Below are 18,918 nucleotides of genomic sequence, written 5' to 3' on the forward strand. Positions count from 1 at the left end.
CATAATTGATTCCTGTGATTATTTAATAAGAAATCTACTTCATCATTGCCTATTTTGGATAATTTAATTGCTGGTGTACTGCAATGGTGCTGGGAAATTCATGATGCTGATTATGAAGCTACTTTGACACTGATATGGCTTGATGACAGCATTACTTACTTGACTTTAATCCTGTTCTGGGAAACTGGTTAATTAAATTTACTTTGATCATTCTTTCAGGATAACATGGCCATCTCATGTGGATCTAGAGCTCATTTGGAAAAGGAAACAATAGCCAAAGTAAGTCCAGCTGAATTGCTGTAAGTAGATGGATTTGTGGTCTAGGCAGATGTGAAAAAATGGATTACAACAATCTTATAAGTGAATTGTAAGAATAAAATTGAGTTCCAGGATTTCAGCCGTATGAGGGAGTTCATTTATGGTACTCAAGCTATGTAAACAAAGCCATGTTTTACTTTACAAACCTTTGAAGAAAGCGTCAAAAATGGTACAGTCTATTACTTCAATTCAAAGTTACTTAATTTGAAGTATTTCATGGAGTTCCAGTTGATATTGCGCAAAAAAACCTGCTGAAAACCCCTTTTTAGCTTGATTCATACCTTTCAATTATTGACGAATGTAATGAAGTTCCAGTGGGACAGCTGTGGGCACTGTCATGAAAATATAATAATTTTCATTATATTATTGTGATTTATTGTAAAGGTAGGTTAATAGTGGGGTTTGAATTAGTTTCTCTGTGTGTAAATGTTTAGCGTGTATATGGGTTTTAATTGAATTACAGACAGCTGGTCAGGGGGCTTTGATGTATCAGAAGGGAAACTAGGTTTGAGATGCTAAATACGTAAACGTGGCTGAATTTTTAGAACATGAGGTGTAAAGAACATTTGCATTTCTAGATAAACCAGAGTCATGAATTTCAAAGAGATGGTAAGGTGTTACACCTAGCCAACAGAGGCTAAGCCAAACTGTGTGTTTATTTTTCCCAATGATTACTGATAATTGTACTATGAAAGATTTATATTATGGAAAAAGTAAAGTTTCAAAGACATATTAGAACAATGGGATTTAGATTAAAAAGGGAGGAACATGTATAAAGGAGATGAGGTTATGTGTAACAAGAAGGCATTCTAAGATTTAACAGGTGTGAAAAGCCTCCAGCCTCTATGTACCAAGCTGCTGTCTCCAGGAACTGAAGCTAAGAGAATTTGTTTTAAATATCACTGTCCAGGCTATTGTGTGCTTTGCCTGAGCCTATTGAAATCTATATTGTTTTACTGTTGCCTTAACGGAGGTGTAACTGAGAGCTAGATTAATTAGGGATTAGGAGTTATCATAGTAGTAATTTGTAGACCTGTGTATGTGCTCAAAATCATTTCTTTTATTAATATATGTTTAATTTAGTTTTGTAAAATAAAAAACCTCAGACTCGGAGGACTTATTACTACTGAATTCAAGGCATGCACCTCGAGATAGAAATACAAATTGCAAAAACAGTTGTGGCAGCTGTTTCAAGTTTCCCTCTGGGATTTGAGCAGCTCAGCATTTGCCATCCACTGTACCATAACAGGCATTTCTTCCATCCTGACATCATCAAGAGAACCCAGTGGTTGTGCCATTCTTGCCAGCTAGGGAAATGTGCCAGCACATGGGAAGTGCACCAATATCGAAATAGATTAGAGGTCCTAATGTCGGATTAGTGACTGATTAATTGTGGTTCAGAAACAGGTCTAAGTAAATTCCCAGCATTTTTTCTTAATCATTAAACGTTGAACAGAAGTGTTACTGTGGCATCATGCTACCTGCAGGACAGTTTCCTAGGGAATGCTGTAAATAGTATGGGTGCAATCCCCTTTTATGTGATTGACTTTCGAATGAAAGATTTGAGTTTGAGTCAATTGTGCGATCAGACTGATGGTTGCAGGTTGCAAGCTGGTGTGTTTTCATTGGCGAGGTGAGCCTTTGGGAATTTTAGCATTAATATTTCTGAGGAAATTTAGAACCTTTGATGGTTTAGATGTCAGCAACCATTGTAATTACAATTTTCTTTTCTATTAAAGCGTTCCTATTTTCGAACCCTGCTCATGTATGGTTTCCACTTTTTGGTGTGGTTTCTGTGTGTAAGAGGAATAAAGGATACGCAGTGTGGCTTCAAGCTTTTGACTCGAGAAGCAGCTCAACGGACCTTCTCAACTTTGCATGTAGATCGCTGGTATGTTTTTTTTAGATTGTCTCACAAAGTAGTGAATTATACCAAGTTACAAAGTTAAAATTACTTTTTACATATACAGACTACTCCTGATTTGTGGAAATTGCTAAATTTGAATTATGGGATTAAATCAACTGCAAATTAAAATTAAAAAAAAAACTGCAGTATTGTTTTATTTCAGTTTAATTTCATTACTGGATTTTTTTTGCAAAAAAAGACTTCAATCATCATAAGTTGGCTACTTAGAAAAATAAAATGTCACTTTTTTGCATATATAGCGTAGAATATAATGTGATTTAACGATTGCTGCCTCACACTCAAACAGTTTACTTTAACTTCATTTATTGCATTGAAAAAAAATTGGGTACTTTCCACAACACTTTAACTGAACAAAAATGCCAACAATATTGGTATCTCAAACTGCTTCCAAATAAATTCCTCTAAGTGGAAAATATATGTTTTAAAGATGCAGATGAATGCTATCAAATAAAGCTGAGAAAAGATTTCCTATCAAAGCAACTTAAATTTCCATGTGTAAGGGGTAGAAAGCACTCTGAAATGGAGCATTTAAATCTAGAATCTAGAGTTGGAATACCATAGTCCAGTGTCCAAGTCTTTTCAGTTGGGCCTTCAGAACATATCAGTCTAATGGGTCCAGCTTCAACCTCTTGAATCTTTGGAAAAGTTTTTCATTATTGGCCCCTAGAAGCTAAAAGGGTCCGTAGTACTGAGACTATCGAGCATGTTGCCTTTAGACTGCTCTAGTTAAGCTAGAGAGTTTTATTTGACACTTATGTGGTCTAAGAATGGCCCAGTCTATGAAGTTTTTAAACTAGAACAATCTTCGAATCCTGGTTTTTCTATACTGAGTATGGTGCCGAAATTCTTTATGCCATCTCTTGAATATAGATTTCAATGGCAGTCATTCTTGAGAATGGTGGACATCTCAAGTGACAATTAATCCTTTAGGTAATCCCTTTCCCAAGCAATATTGCCAGGTGAGTTGTGGAATTGGCTTTTGTCTTGATTATGTCTTCGCCAAAATGCTTCTCTATTCGAGCTATGCCCATCCAATGTTCATTATTGGAAAAAGTCCATCCTTAATTATCTAGAAGTCAGGTTAGTTATCTTGATGCCTATAATCATCATTCTCTGACTTGCTTTCAAAGTTGATATTTTTTGGCACGCTGTTTCTGCAGCTAAATCGTCGCATCATAGTTGGCTTGTCCCTTTTATTTTGGCATTACTGTGGTATAATCACAGGATGCATGTGGGGAAAAAGAATGAGAAACAGTTATTCCGTGAAAGTGGTCATCTTTTATGGATCTTATTCCCATTTTCTTCCCAATTTCTGAGATGTTGATTACTACTGGTGTTTAATTTTGACAATACTTTTTACTGTTGTGTACTTTGCACTGGTATATAAAAAAAGATCGAGCATTGGTATATGAGCTTGGCTTCCATAGTTGATGTTGGAAGGAGGTAACGTTTTGAGAGTATACGACTTCAAAGAAAAGCACTACGTACTAATTTATAAAAATATTGTGGAATTTTGTTGAAAGTTAGTATCAAGAACTTGGTATTTGTTTTATGTTTCAAACGTTTTCATAAATGTCAGAAATGCAGTAAATTGGGTGGAAACTAAGTTGTCTCAATTGTGGTAAATTCTGTGCATTTATTTTATAAACAGGATCAATTGTTTGCCCACCATAGCAGATGCACTGATATTTGAGAGCAAATTAGCTGTGCTGGTGATGGATGAGTTGGTATTCATTTGTCTAGCGTTTCCGGTATGTATGGCAGCTGTATAAGTGTCATAATATCGCATAAAAGAATTACATGATATGCATTCCAATGCCATCTTAAACTGTACTGCAGATGTACGATTAATAATCCACACCAGATGATAAACTCGCATATTGCTAATTGGATTATATTTATTGCAGGCCCAGATTCATTCTAGGGGAACACCTAGAGTCCATCACCTTGAAAGAAAGGAAGGCTCACTAAAATGAGGAATTAGTGAGCAAAATATTGGACTAGTCTACATCATGACAAGACTGCAGATAGTTGTACAGTGCATTGAAAATTCATTGTAACTATAGGTGAAACAAAGACATTAAGGATGCAGAAAGGGAATGCAGATATTTCATTACTGGAGTGAGGCTAAACTAACTCATGAGAAACCATCAGAACTAAATTAAGTCTGCCTGCTGAATGTTGCCCTTTCTATCAGTTGTTTTAATTGTGCAATTTTTGTTGTGTTATTCTGTTGCTTTTAAAAATATTACCCTCTGTTCCCTTGGACTATAGAAGGAGAAAAAAAAATCATCCACACCTCATCATCTTGGTTGTCGTGGTAAATAAAAAGTATGCAGTTGTGGATTGAGTGAGGGCAGGATCAAGCTTGGTTGTAATATATCATATAGTTGACTTGTTTACTGGCTTTGTCTGAGCCCATATGTAAAGAAGGATCAGTTGAGCAAAGTACCAGTGGGTGACTGGTGTTGGTGGGACTTGACCACCACAAAAATTAACACCTGGGTGAGAGAAAGGGAAAAAGTTATTTTTTAAAAGTACTGTTTTGTTATTTGCATTCATCACATTTACTTTTTACTCAAATTATCCCCATATAAGTTGTATAAACCTAACTAAATGCAGCATGTCAGTGTTGTTAAGGAACAGATTTGTCAAAAATGAGGCCTACCTGGCATCTTTTTTGTTGGAAAACAATTCTATCATTTTCCTAACTTTATGAATAAATATAACATAAAGATATAATGTGCTTCCAGGTGAATACTTGTTATCAGCTCAAAAGAAACTCTGTCTTAGAAAAAAAGTAATTTTAAGCTCAGACTTTACTCCCTGCAGTTTGATTTTTTCCCAAAGATTCCAGTATAATGAAAACCAGTTAACATTGAGCTAGTGTGATTTTGTTCTCACTGTGTCTCATAAATCAAAAATTGCAGGAGTAACCCTTCCAAAATAAGTTATGTAAGACAAGGTTATATTTCTGTGCTGCGTTTTAAGTGAAATTCTTGAGTATGCCAACCTAATTCCATGGTTGAGTGGTATAACAATTTGGGGAACAGGGGAACCCCCCTCAGAACTTCAAAGGTAAGCAATTGCCAGAAGTGCAAACCTCCTCTGGACAATTGGCTATGTGAACCATCCAAAAATGTGATTTAAGTTGCAAATTTCGAATGGTTTTGGCTGTGTTACACAAATAGTTACTCAGAAAAAGTTAGGAAAATTAAAACCTCATCTAACTTCTGTGTAGCTATTGGGAAGACACAGACTGGTGCCCCCCGCCCCCCGTGGGGCTGAAACCCATAACCCTGATCCTCCAGGGGGGTCTACCCGCACTCCCACCCACTCATCCCCGACCTGACCGGACCTCCCTCCTGACCTCTGAACGGCGTCCCACTGATGTGTACCCTGCCCCCTTTTGATGTCTGCCTACCCTCCCGATATCTCATCCTCCCCCCCCCCAACCCATGTCCATCCATCTCCCCCCCCGCCCCACCCACCCGCGCTGATGTCTGATTTATTTTTTCCTCCTCTCCCCGCCCCCCTCAAGTCCTATCCACTTATCTTAAGACCTTCTCCCTTGCCTGTCAATTTCAATCAGACCTTTACACTTACCTGGTTTGCGTCAGGTAGTACCATAACAAAAAGGGAACGTGTCCTTCTGCAATCTGACTCTGCTTGACTGCACCACTGGGTTTCGGAGACAGCTGTGTTGCCTGGTTGTTGCCCGGCCTGAGTCAGAACGTCGGGCGAGACAGGCAGGAAAGAAATTTTGTATAAGTAATTGGGTGCGGAGTGGCAATCCGATGCACATTGCCACTCCGAGGAAATTATGGCCCATTGTTTTATTTTAAATTACATAAATGGACTGTTTGGAGTATCTGAAAACCATGTCACTGTTATGAACGCAACAATTATGGGCCATGAGATCTTGTTATATGTAATAAGGTTTACAAATAGCAAGACAACATTCTGGAAGTATGGGAATATCACCACCTGGAAGTTCCCCTCCAAGCCACTCCCCATCCTGACTTGGAAATATATCACCATTCCTTCAGTGTCACTGGGTCAAAATCCTGGAACTCCATCCCTAACAGCACTGTGGTTGTACCTACACCACATGGACTGCAGCAGTTCAAGAAGGCAGCTCACCACCAACTTCTCAAGGGCAATTAGGGACGGGGGAAGCAAACCTATCATCCTTAGCCATCCTTATATGTGACTCTAGTGCTATACCTAAATGGTTGACTGTCCTCTGAAGTGGCCTGGAAAGCCATTCTGTTGTATCTAACTTCTACCAGCAGTTCAAGAAGGTCTGCTACCACTATCTCAGGGCAATGAGGGATGAGCAATAAACACTAACTCCTGATGCCAATCAGCCAGGAACAGTTGCAAATGCGCACTCAGTAATGTATCTGCCAGCACATGCAAGATTTCTCCCACCACTAATATCATTAGTGTGCGCCCATCAACTGGTACCAGTAGTAGTTTGTGCCTGTGTGAGTGGTGATGCGCAGCCACGTGTCCTATTTGCCATTGATCACTCCCTCTGCTGTCCCAAGCCCTCACCATTTTGGGTCACTAAACATTTTATGATTCTGGGATATTCGTGAATTGAGTCTTTCACATCACCAAAGTAACACTACATCTCACTACATCCATGGCAATCTCAATATCTTTCATACCATAATCAGCTTTTGCATAATTCTAGTACAGGAAATTGTGTCGCATAAGCACATGGGAAATAATGTACAGCAATGTATAACCTTGTAAGTGAGTTTATTAACTGCCATTTGGGTTGTGTCTGCTGAGGCTAACATGGCATGTAATCCAATAAATCTGCTACAGCTTTTCTACAGATTTGTATTTTAATGATCAGAGTTCTTCAGTTGCTGGTTTGAAGTCACAGGTAGTGCAACTACATGTGCGGAATTGTGCATCTCTGTTGCAGCATCACCAAGCTCAGCTGGAAATAAATGCAAACTTTGCCAGCAATAGCTACGTCTAAACGATAAAAGAGAAAATGGAAAACTAATCAATTCTCTTGAGAGCTGGCTCTATGGGGCAGGAAGGGAAACGAGGAATACTTCATCTTTATTGGAGTCCAATATTTTGAAACGGGCCAGAAACACCAGCTCAAAGTTATTGTCTTGATGTCATCACATTGGCTACCAGAAGAGTTGATGTAGCAAATGCAGTGTAACTTTTGAAAAATTTATTCAGCAGCTTTTCAGAGATGACAATCTCCCTTTAATCTTGGAAAATTCTGTCCATCACTTATTGGCATATTCCTTTTAAATTATGTACTGAAGCCTTACTACCATGAAGATAAGGGATGGTTGAATTTCTGCAGTGTAAGGTTACATGTAATTTTCATGTACAACATTGATGAGAATGACTGCAACATAGGCAAATGATAAGTAGTTTCTCTTGCATTAAGATGATTCTGCAGATTGGCAATGGTACCTGTATTGGTTGGTTCTTAAGCAATACATGAAAACCAAAACATTCTCAATTATTTGTTACTCAATCTGTTGCTTGGTGGTCATGATTTACCTGTGATCAACTGGTGTCAGGTTAACTATGGTATTATGGGTATGGCAGAATAATGCTCATGTAGTGGGCTAGTAATCCAGAGACCTTGACTAATGATCTGGAGACATGAGTTCAAATCCCACCGTGATACAGGGGTATTCAAATTTAATTAATTAAATAAAATTAAAATGTGGAATAAAAAGCTAGCATCAGTAATGACCATGAAACTACCAGATAGGTTTTTACAATAATCTGGCTCACGAATGTCTTCTAGGGAGGGAAATCTGTCGTCTTTACCTTGTGCAGCCTATATATCACTCCAGCCCCACAGCAGTGTGGCTGATTCTTAACTGTCCTTCAAAATGGCCAAGCAAGCCACTCAGTTCAATTCAAGGCAGTGGTTCAGCACCACCATCTTGAGGGAAATTAGGAATAGCCAATAAATGCTGACCTTGTCAGTGACACTCACGTCCTGTGAGTAAATGCAAAGAATAAATTAATGTATTCATTACAATCATATGAATGAGAAGTGTGTAACAGTGTAAATAGTACTTTTTCAATCTCTGAAATGCAATTAATTTTAAATATCAGCAGAAAACAGGTCAGATAACTCTAATTTGGAAACTATCCTTCCTTTTATTTATAGTTTGGCTGAGCAATTGTTTTGGGGGGGAAAAATGAAAATATATGAATGATCAGATTATTTTCTGAAGAAGAAAGTTACAAATGGTGATTTGAATAATAGGTCAGAATTTGCTGTCAAAATGACCAAATGCGAATGGCACTCACCATTATTTCAGGACAAATGATACAACAGTTTCAGATAAGAAGCAGGTGGGAGATTAAACGCGGAACTCCAAAAACTGCTTTGAGTTGTGCCACACCGCCATGAGTTGTGCAAAAATGACAGCTCGCACTTAACCTCCCCGTTCGAAACTTGCTGTATTTTTGCATGAATTTCCTATTAAGCTCAGCAGCAAAAAGCTAACTCATAAGCATATGCACCCTTTTAAAGACATGATGAGTTGTTAAGGATTGACAATCGACTGCTCTGGCACTGAATGATAATTATTAAAAGTGTGGAGTTTCATTTCTGTGTTTTGAGATGCAATATATTCATTCCCACTTTTCCTTGTATTTTTCTCTCTCTCAATCTAATCTTTCTTTCTATTTTTTTTCTCCTCTGTGCCTAATTTGACTTTGATTTCACCAGATTTAGTTAATGCTCCTTCTCAGTTTATTTCTCAATCCTTAAATCTCAATGGTTATGGAGATATCTCTGTTGGTTACTCTGTTCACTTGGGTCCCAGCTGACCTGCTTCCCTCATTGTCCCATTATTTGCTCACTTTTTCAGCAACTTTATGGGCACAGGTTTTTTTTGAGCTGAAGGTTGAAGGGGCCAATCTATGTAACAGCAGGTGCTGGCATGATGCTCTGCTACAGAAAAAATCTGGCGCATTGTATTCCTTAACACTTAAGACTGTTAGATTCAAAAATTAATATCGCTGCAAAAGTGAGCATCTTAAATATTGCACAAGGTTACTTATCCCCACCTGTACTTAACTAGGTTGAAAATAGTTAGTCTTGCAGTATCAGTAGTGCAGCGTATCCATTCTGAGTTGTAATGACATGATTAACACTGTGGATGACATTTTCCTTAATGTATTTCTGCTTTCAGTAATGAAGTGGTTTTGAGACTTTGCACATTGGTGGAAATTTTATATCTTTGCTATTCATAGTTTGTTGCATGTTAAATAACATTCCCCCGATACACTGCCACACTGCTTCCGTTTTCAGAACTCTGACTTAGGAAGAAACCAACAACCATCAGCGCAGGCCCCATTATGTGAGGCAAATGGTCATTGCATTTGTTGTCAGTATATTTATTGGTTATCTAATTATCTCACCATGCAACATTTATAAAATGCAGTTACACTCAAAAAGTTATAAGCGTGGAAGACCGTGGTTGTACTTTCATAGATGTTTTGTTCTGTACCATTTTGTAGTATATTTTTTTACATTTTGAGATTGTCACCAGGGCTTTCTAACATGCGCAGTTGAAATTCCAACTGGCAAAATGGTAAGCTTTGGTAATAAGAATTTAAATTGATTATTTTTAGAATAGAATCCATTTTACCTGGTTCAAAAGTAAAATAGAACAAAAGTCTTGCATTTATACAGTGCTCTGTGTTTGTCAGAAACATCTTGTCGAGGTGTCAAACAGACATACCGACACAGGGAAGAAGTTTCCATTTGTGGGCATGATCAGAACTAGGGGCCATAAATATAAGATAACTGATAATAAATCCAACTGGGAATGCAGGGATAACTTGTTAACCCAGAGCGTGGTTAGGATGTGGAAATCACTAATATAGAGGATAGTTGAAGCAAATAGCATAAATGCATTCGAGGGAAGCTAGATAAATAGATGGAAGTGAAAGAAATAGAAGGGTATGCAGCTACATGAAGAGGATTAGGAGGAGGCTTCTGTGAAGTATAAACAAAATCCTGTTTTGCTGAATGGCTTTTTACTGTATTGTAAATACTTCATGATCTTAAATTCACAGAATAAATTAATGAACTTGCAACTACTTGATGTACCCGGCCCACAAGCTGTATGATGGTGTTAGTTGAGAAATACTTTATATGAAAAGAATGGGCACCACTAACAATTCCCTTAACTGCAATTCTGGAGTGGCTTAATTCCATAACCTTCTGACTTGGATAAGAATGCTACCAACTGAGCCAGTCCAATACTCAGTGTCGACTGAAGTTAAAATGTGAGCTTGTCTATATCAAATTTAATGAAGAATTGGCAAACAGAACTGTAGATTAGCAATAGGAAATATCTAATTGAAGAAGAAAAGGGGACAAATCAAACATATTTCGGTACAGAGGAAGAAAGTGCATCGCAGACTAGATTCCAAAGAAGAGATTAGATCAAATTTGAAACTTAAAAACATTTACAATTTACAGATTAGATCATTTTTAAAGCAAGGACAAGTATAATGAATCCAGAAAAACTGCAAAACAGCAACTTGCATTTACACACAGACTTTAATGTAAATAAAAATCTGCTTCATGAATAGACTTAGATATCAGTAACTTATTTATCATGCTCATCACATTCTTTAGAGATCAGCAGAACCTGCTGTTCCCTCAAGGAGCACATTTTTATTAATTCTGCAAAATGACTTTCACTGGAAAAAGGGAGTGGGGATAATGTGTTTTCAGCCTGATCAAGTACAGCAGCAATTACTTTCTTTATGGGAAGAGAGATCTGAAGAAGGTCAGCCAGATTGTTTTCATTGGCTTTCATTAGAAAACTATTCATGACCTGTATGAAGAGACTTGGGAACATTTTGCCTGGCTCTCATCTTTAAAGGGTGGGTAGGGAGCAAAAGTGGAGGAAAAAATATATTTTGAAAATATTGTTTTGTCCCATTTTAAATATCTTTCACTTTTATGTGTCCTGTGAAAGTACTACTTGCTTTAAATTCTTAAGTAGTAATGTAAAATTTTTGCACAACCTTACATTTTTATTGCATTTTAGGGCTTTTGACGTGGAGCTCCTCTACATAGCCCAGTGTTTAAAGATTCCAATTGCAGAAGTTGCTGTGCAATGGACAGAGATAGAGGGTAAGTTACTCAACATGGCCAGAAAAGCAGAGGCTAATAATGAGAAAGTGGGGTCAATGCTAACAACTTGGCATTTAGTGCTAAAATAAATTGGTTTTTCGTTATTTATGCCATGTTGCGACAATTGTTTTTGCATAATTGTGTAATATTCACACGCTAATTTAGAAATGAGCTGTTATCTATGTATTTGCTGTTAACTGTTCTATCTGGGAATAAGGCCATAAGACATTAAGGTGTAGGAGCAGAAGTAGGCCATTCGGCCCATCAAGTCTGCTCCGCCATTCAATGAGATTATGGCTGATCTGATAATCCTCATCTCCACTTTCTTGCCTTTTCCCCATAACCCTTGATTCCCTTACTGATTAAAAATCTATTTATCTCACCCTTGAATATACTTTACTACCCAGCCTCTACAGCCCTCTGCGGTAAAGAATTCTACAGATTCACTACCCTCTAAGAGAAGAAATTCCTCCTCCTCTCTGTTTTAATGATGTCAAGATGAAAGTAAGATCTAAGGCTGCTTACCTAGTTCTTTAAGCAATGAGCTTAGAACTTGCATCGGCAGAGATGTAGGAGAAAAATACTTGGTTTCCTCAGGTGGGACATGTAATGGCCAAAGAAGGAGAATGGCATAGATATAGTACTCTTTTTATATCAGTTGGGAACATCCATCTATTGTATTTTTGAGATTTTATTCTAGATTTCTTTCTCAAGTTCAATGCCTTAGACTGTTCCCATAGGTGAGCCTTTAACCCCATGGCTCAGTGTGATTTTGCCTGCACAGTACCCAAGAAATGTGTAACACTGATTGAACACACAAGTCTCATTATTATATTTCAGTTCTTAGTTTTTGTAGACATGAGCAAGGCTGGGAAAGAAAGCTTTATTACCCATTTCTCATTGGCTTGAGTAAAGGATATTGATCTTCTCTTTGAAGCACTGCATCCTTGTACTGTTGATGGTACTTCACCAATGGCAATAGTTAGAGAATTCCGGTTATGATGAAGGAATGGTACATGTCCAAGTTGGAATGTTTTCTGATTTGAAAAGCTGTGTGAAAGTAATGGGGTTCCCATGATCTTACTGCTCTTGGTCCTTAAGATGGTTGAAGTCATGGGCCTGGAAGGTGCTATCAAAGTACACTCTTACATGATCTTCCTAGTAGTAGCTTAAGTACTTTAATAGACTATGCCGTAGGCTATAAACTGGAGCAGGAATACATTGAACAATAAATGGATAATGGGGCAATAGCAATGTCACACTGTAGATTTATTGTAGTTGTAGGTTTAATTTCTTGGAGCAGTGTGGGGAAAGAAATAAATAGCAACAAATACAAAAAAAAATACACAAAACTGCAACATAAATTAGATCATGATCACTAAATATTATCAGGGGGTTTTAATTGATCATCCATAGCATCTCTTATCTGTTTTCCTATGTTACAACAGTGACGACACTTTAAAAGTTTTTTTTAATTCATTTATGAGTGTGGGTTTCACTGGCTGGGCCAGCATTTATTACCATTCCCTAGTCGACCTTGAGAAGGTAGTGATAAGCTGCCTTCTTGAACTGATGCAGTCCATGTGGTGTAGGCACACCCACAGTGCTGTTGGGATTGGGAGTTCCAGGATTTTGACCCAGTAACAGTGAAGGAACAGCGATATATTTCCAAGTCAGGATGGTGAGTGACTTGGAGGGGAATTTCCAGTTGGTGGTATTCCCATCTTCTGCTGCCCTTGTCCTTCTAGACAGTAGTGGTCCATGGGTTTGGAAGATGCTATCGAAAGAGCCTTGGCGAATTCCTGCAGGGCATCTTGTAGATGGTACACACTGCTGTTACTGTGCGTCAGTAGTGGAGGGGAGAGAATGTTTGTGGATGTGGTGCCAATCAAATGGGCTGCTTTGTCCTGGACATTGTCAAGCTTCTTGAGTGTTATGGAAGCTGCACTCATCCAGACAAGTAGGGAGTATTTCATCACACTCCTGACATGTGCCTTGTAGATGGTGGACAGTCTTGGTGGAGTCAGGAGGTGAGTTATGCGTTGCAGGAATCCTAGCCTCTGACCTGCTCTTGTAACCACATTATTTATATGGCTAATCCAGTTCAGTTTCTGGTCAATGTAACCCCCCCCAGGATGTTGTTAGTGGGGAATTCAGTGATGGCAATGCCATTGAATGACAAGGGACAATGGTTGGATTCTTTCTTGTTGGAGATGGTCATTGCCTGACACTTGTGTGGCATGAATGTTACTTGCCACTTGTCAGCCCAAGCCTGGATATTGTCCAGATCTTGCTGCATTTGGACATAGACTGCTTCAGTATCTGAGGAGTAGCAAATGGTGCTGAACATTGTGCAATCATCAGCAAACATCCCACTTCTGTTGGAAGGAAGGTCATTGATGAAGCAGCTGAAGATGGTTGGACTGAGGACACTACCTTGAGGAACTTCTGCAGTGATGTGCTCGAGTTGAGTTGACTTGACCTTCAACAACCACAACCATCTTCCTTTGTGCTAGTTATGACTCCAACCAGCAGAGAGTTTGCCCTCTGATGCCCATTGACTTCAGTTTTGCTAGGGCTCCTTGATGCCACACTCTGTGAAAAGCGGCCTTGATGTCAAGAGCAGTCACACTCACTTCACCTTGGAAATTCAGCTCTTTTGTCCATGTTTGAACCAAGGCTGTAATGAGGTCACAAGCTGAGTGGCCCTAGCAGAACCCAAACTGGGCAACAGTGAACAGGTTATTGCTAAGCAAGTGCTGCATGACAGCATTGTTGATGATGACTTCCATTATTTTACTGATGATGGAGAGTAGACTGATGGGATGGTAATTTGGCTGGGTTGGATTTGTCCTCCTTTTTGAGTACAGGACATACCTGGGCAATTTTCCACATAGCCGGGTAGATGCCAGTGTTGTAGCTGTACTGGAACAGCTTGGCTAGGGGCGAAGCAAGTTCTGGAGCACAAGTCTTCAGTACTATTGCCAGAATATTGTCAGGGCCCATAGCCTTTTCAGTATCCAGTACCTTCAGCCATTTCTTGATATCACGTGGAGTGAATTGAATTGGCTGAAGACTGGCATCTCTGATGCTGGGGACCTCAGGAGGAGGCCAGGATGGATCATTCACTTGGCACTTCTGGCTGAAGGTTGTAGCAAATGCTTCAGCATTATCTTTTGCACTGATGTGCTCCTCCATCATTGAGGGTGGGATATTTGTAGAGCCGCCTCCTCCAGTGAGTTGTTTAATTGCCCACCACCATTCACGACTGAATGTGGCAGGACTGCAGAGTTTAGATCTGATCTGTTGGTTGTGGGATTGCTTAGCTCTGTCTATCACTTGCTGCTTAGGCTGCTTGGCACGCAAGTAGTCCTGTGTTGTAGCTTCACCAGGTTGATGCCTCATTTTTAGGTGTGCCTGGTGCTGCTCTTGCCATGCCCTTCTGCACTCTTCATTGAACCAGGGTTGATCCCCTGGCTTGATGGTAATGATAGAATGGGTGATATGCCGGGCCATGAGATTACAGATTATGTTCAAGTACAATTCTGCTACTGCTGATGGCCCACAGCATCTCATGGATGCCCAGTCTTGAGTTAGATCTGTTCAAAATCTGGCCCATTTAGCACAGTGGTAGTGCCACACAACACGATGGAGGGTATCCTCAATGTGAAGGCATGACTTCGTCTCCACAAGGACTGTATAGTGGTCACTAATACCAATACTGTCATGGACAGGTGCATCTGCGGCAGGCAGGTTGGTGAAGATGAAGTCAAGTAAGTTTTTCCCCCTTGTTGGCTTCCCCACCACCTGCTGCAGACCCAGTCTAGCAGCTATGTCATTTAAAACTCTGCCAGCTCGGTCAGAAGTGGTGCTACCGAGCCACTTTTGGTGATAGACATTAAAGTCCGCCGCCCAGAGTACATTCTGTGCCTTTGCCACCCTCAGTGCTTCCTCCAAGTGGTGTTCAATATGGAAGAGCACTGATTCATCAGCTGAGGGAAGGTGGTACATGATAATCAGCACAAGGTTTCCTTGCCCATGTTTGACTCATGAGACTTCATGGGGTTCAGAGTCAATGTTGAGGACTCCAGGGCAACTCCCTCCTGACTTGTATACCACTGTGCCGCCACCTCTGCTGGGTCTGTCCTGCTGCTGGGACAGGACATACCCAGGGATGGTGGTGATGGTGTCTGGGACATTATCTGTAAGATATGATTCCGTGAGGATGACTGCCAGGCTGTTGCTTGACTAGTCTGTGAGACAGCTCTCCCAATTTTGGGACTAGCCCCCAATGTATCGGTAAGGGCTGAGATTGCTGTTGTCGTTTCTGGTGCCTGGGTCGATGCCGGGTGGTCCATCCAGTTTGACTCCTTTTTTGTGACTTTGTAGCAGTTTGTTACAACTGAGTGGCTTGCTAGGCCATTTGAGGACACTTAAGAGTCAGCCACGTTGTTTATAAAATGTCTGGATTCCCGTGGTCATGAAAGGCGCTATTTAAATGCAACCATTTTTATTGCTTTCTGATTACTTCAAGTGGACTACCCAATTTGGGAAATAATTCTGAAAGGATTACTGGGGCAAAATAAATGTAAAAATGGGTGTCAACTCCAATCAAACATATATACAATTAAAACCTTATGGAAGGATAATGGGGCTTTAGCAAGGGTACAACATAGATGAATTAGGGTGCTAATACAAAAGCCAAATACTGCAATTGCTTGGAAGCTGAAATAAAAGTGGAAAATGATGCAAATTCTCAACAGGTCATGCAGCATCTGTGGAGAGAAACTGAATTAATGTTGAACTGATGGCAGATTATTGACCTGAAATGTTAACTCTGTTTCACTCCAAAGATGCACCTTGTCCTGCTGAGTATTTCTAGCATTTTCTGTTTTTATTTCTCCTGGATGCTGCCTGGTATGAGGATTTACAGATACAAAGAAAGATTTGAAAAATTGGGTCATTTTTCACTGGAATAACACGGGTTATAGGCCAATTTAACAGGTATTCTGTGTATAGCAATGTGGCAGAACAGCAATGAAGTTGTCTTTTTAATTTGTGCCTGAAATCGGTTATGTATTTCATTTGCTTTAGAAAATAATGGTTCTGAAATTGTAACTCCACCCATCTGCCTATTCACTGGGGGAAAAAAGTACCATTTCGTAAAGAACTCTGCATACACTTATGTATAACAAACATTTGCCAATGAGTTGCCATGATAAATTATTATGCAGGAGGACCCACTTAATTATAGACAGATCAATAGATTTTTAAATTTCAAAAGATGAAAAACATGCCTGTTTATTTATAGACCCACCAGTATTGCACCGGTTTCTGTGTTCACCTCAATCTGTCTGTTATTTTGCTCTACCAGGAGAATAACTTACCGGTCTTAAAGATATTTTCGGATGGGGTGGGGTTGCCTTTTTAGTTTGTTTCTGTTAGTTATTTAGGAGCATTGTGGTTTTTTTTTCATTTTGTCATCTACCATTCAAGGATATTTCACTGATTTACAAAAGGCTCTGCTGGTATGTTGGAAATTCAATTTGCTCTCTGAGCTAGAGGGCAAGGAGAACCTCCTGAAAAATGATCAGAGGGAGTTCTGCCTAAACCCAGGGCAAGTTACACAGATCCATCTTTAGATGAGTATATGGATCCTTTGATGCTACCAGAACTACTTACTTCTGTCCATTAGACAGTATATGCATTTCCACTTGACCAGGGGAGACCTTTCTCCAGGTTAGAAATTTGTTCTTGTAGTGCCATCTTTATCAGCACAAAAATAGTCATGTGTGGCTGGAAATTAAAGTGCACTACAAACTTAAATACACAACCTGCATGCTAAACTGGATATCAATAAGTGATTATGCTTTATGCAGCCACCTTATTTTAGAATGATTTGATGGATTATGACCTTGGAAGATAACTGTGGGCAAGGCTTTCAATTTTATTTTGCATCATAAGAATATTCCCTACTAAGATGCTGATATTCATAGAAAGCAAAGAAAGAATTATGAGGTTGAATCAGGGCTTGGCGTGGGTGAGGTATAGTGGAACAATTATCACTTTGTCACTTGCTCACAGTATCTGTTCCCTGCCTCCGCATTGGATTTCCTATTACTTCACTTATGCTGTGGCAAAGATTGACACATGTATAAATTTATTTTGAACCTTTAAGGCTGAAACAGTATTCCACCATGTAGCCACTTATCGCCAAGAACACACAACCCTTTAATTTGGACCAAGCGGGCAAAGCTTTTCCCATTGCAGAATACCAAGGCTGCATCAAATGCTATAAATAATTAGTCAAAACAGCTGATGACAGAAAATTGAGAACACTTAGTTCAATACATTGCTGATGCCCCAGTAATGTAGCACCAAAGTCTCAATTGCTTCAGTAGTAGAAAATCAAATTTCTGATCTTAATCACATTGACCACAAGATTATCTGGTCTGAGAAATTAAACATGCTGATGCAATTTTTTGAAAATTGGTGGTTTAACCTTCACCTGAGCCATTCCACACATGACATGTTCAAATGGGGGAAAGTTATATTTTTCCCTGTCTTTTCCCTGACTTTTCCCAGTCATTCAGATGTTAGATCATCTTGACCTGGAAGATGATAATATAACAAAAAAAAGGACAATAGAAATGAATCTTTCAAAACTTTAGGAACTGTGAATTGCAATTTTATAAAGATGTAAAGTAGTGTAACTCAATTATTCTGCTATAAATTAAACCTTTTGAGAGCAAAATCATGACTATACTCATAACCAGCACCTTTTTATGGCTTTTACCATCTTGTGTCCTATAATTATCGGGCTTTTTCATTGTAAACCAGCTTTTGAATGCCAAATATAGTATTGATGTGATTCTTCTCTAATTTTACATTGTAGGATCAAAACTAGTTCCCTTCTGGAGCTGGTTACAGATGGGTAGAGATCTTCTCTTCATTCGGCTACGTTACCTTACTGGTGCCTGGAATCTGGAAATGCCCAAGAAAGTCAACTAAGTTATTGCACTGTAACTGTTCGTGAAGATAGAAGAACGTATCAAATTACTGAAATATAATCGAGACATGGTGACACAAGATGTTTTACTGTAAATGGCAAAACATTTTGTTGATTCTGCATTCATATTGCAGTTTATTTTGTTTGTAAATTGCACACTGGTGAATAAAGGCTGTATAGGCTGTATTCTTGGTTAAATCAAAGATTAAAATTTTGTCGTGAATGACCAAATTGAGACAACAAAAGGATTGTATTAACAGTAACAGTTTACTTTTCTCATCTATATCACTGTTACAAGGAGGTGTTTTTGTTTGCTTCAGAGTGTAAGTGGCATTAAATTAATGAAATGTACATTTAAACTGTGTATTTTATGGAAATGCCTTAAAATGGTATTTTCTTTGATCTTGTATAATTCAGTTGCCAAACTCAAGGAAATTGCCATACCACGTTATGATGGATGACACATAGTGGTAAATGATTGTCATACTTGGGTTTTTC

The 18,918-nt window shown here is 39.0% G+C and overlaps 1 protein-coding gene across 1 annotated transcript in view; it reads left to right on the plus strand.

The window, feature by feature from the left end:
• The window catches only part of alg5 (ALG5 dolichyl-phosphate beta-glucosyltransferase), a 42,716-nt gene extending 24,098 nt beyond the window's left edge, over window positions 1-18,618 (plus strand). The window contains exons 7-10 of the mRNA XM_041198545.1: window positions 220-279; window positions 2,058-2,209; window positions 11,326-11,411; window positions 18,307-18,618. Of these exons, the coding sequence (XP_041054479.1) occupies window positions 220-279; window positions 2,058-2,209; window positions 11,326-11,411; window positions 18,307-18,422 (414 nt within the window). The 3' untranslated portion in view covers window positions 18,423-18,618. The remainder of the gene's footprint in view (window positions 1-219; window positions 280-2,057; window positions 2,210-11,325; window positions 11,412-18,306) is intronic.
• Window positions 18,619-18,918: the final 300 nt, after the last annotated feature.

This window comes from Carcharodon carcharias, chromosome 11 (assembly GCF_017639515.1).
Source record: "Carcharodon carcharias isolate sCarCar2 chromosome 11, sCarCar2.pri, whole genome shotgun sequence".
Classification (NCBI taxonomy): Eukaryota; Metazoa; Chordata; class Chondrichthyes; order Lamniformes; family Lamnidae; genus Carcharodon; species Carcharodon carcharias.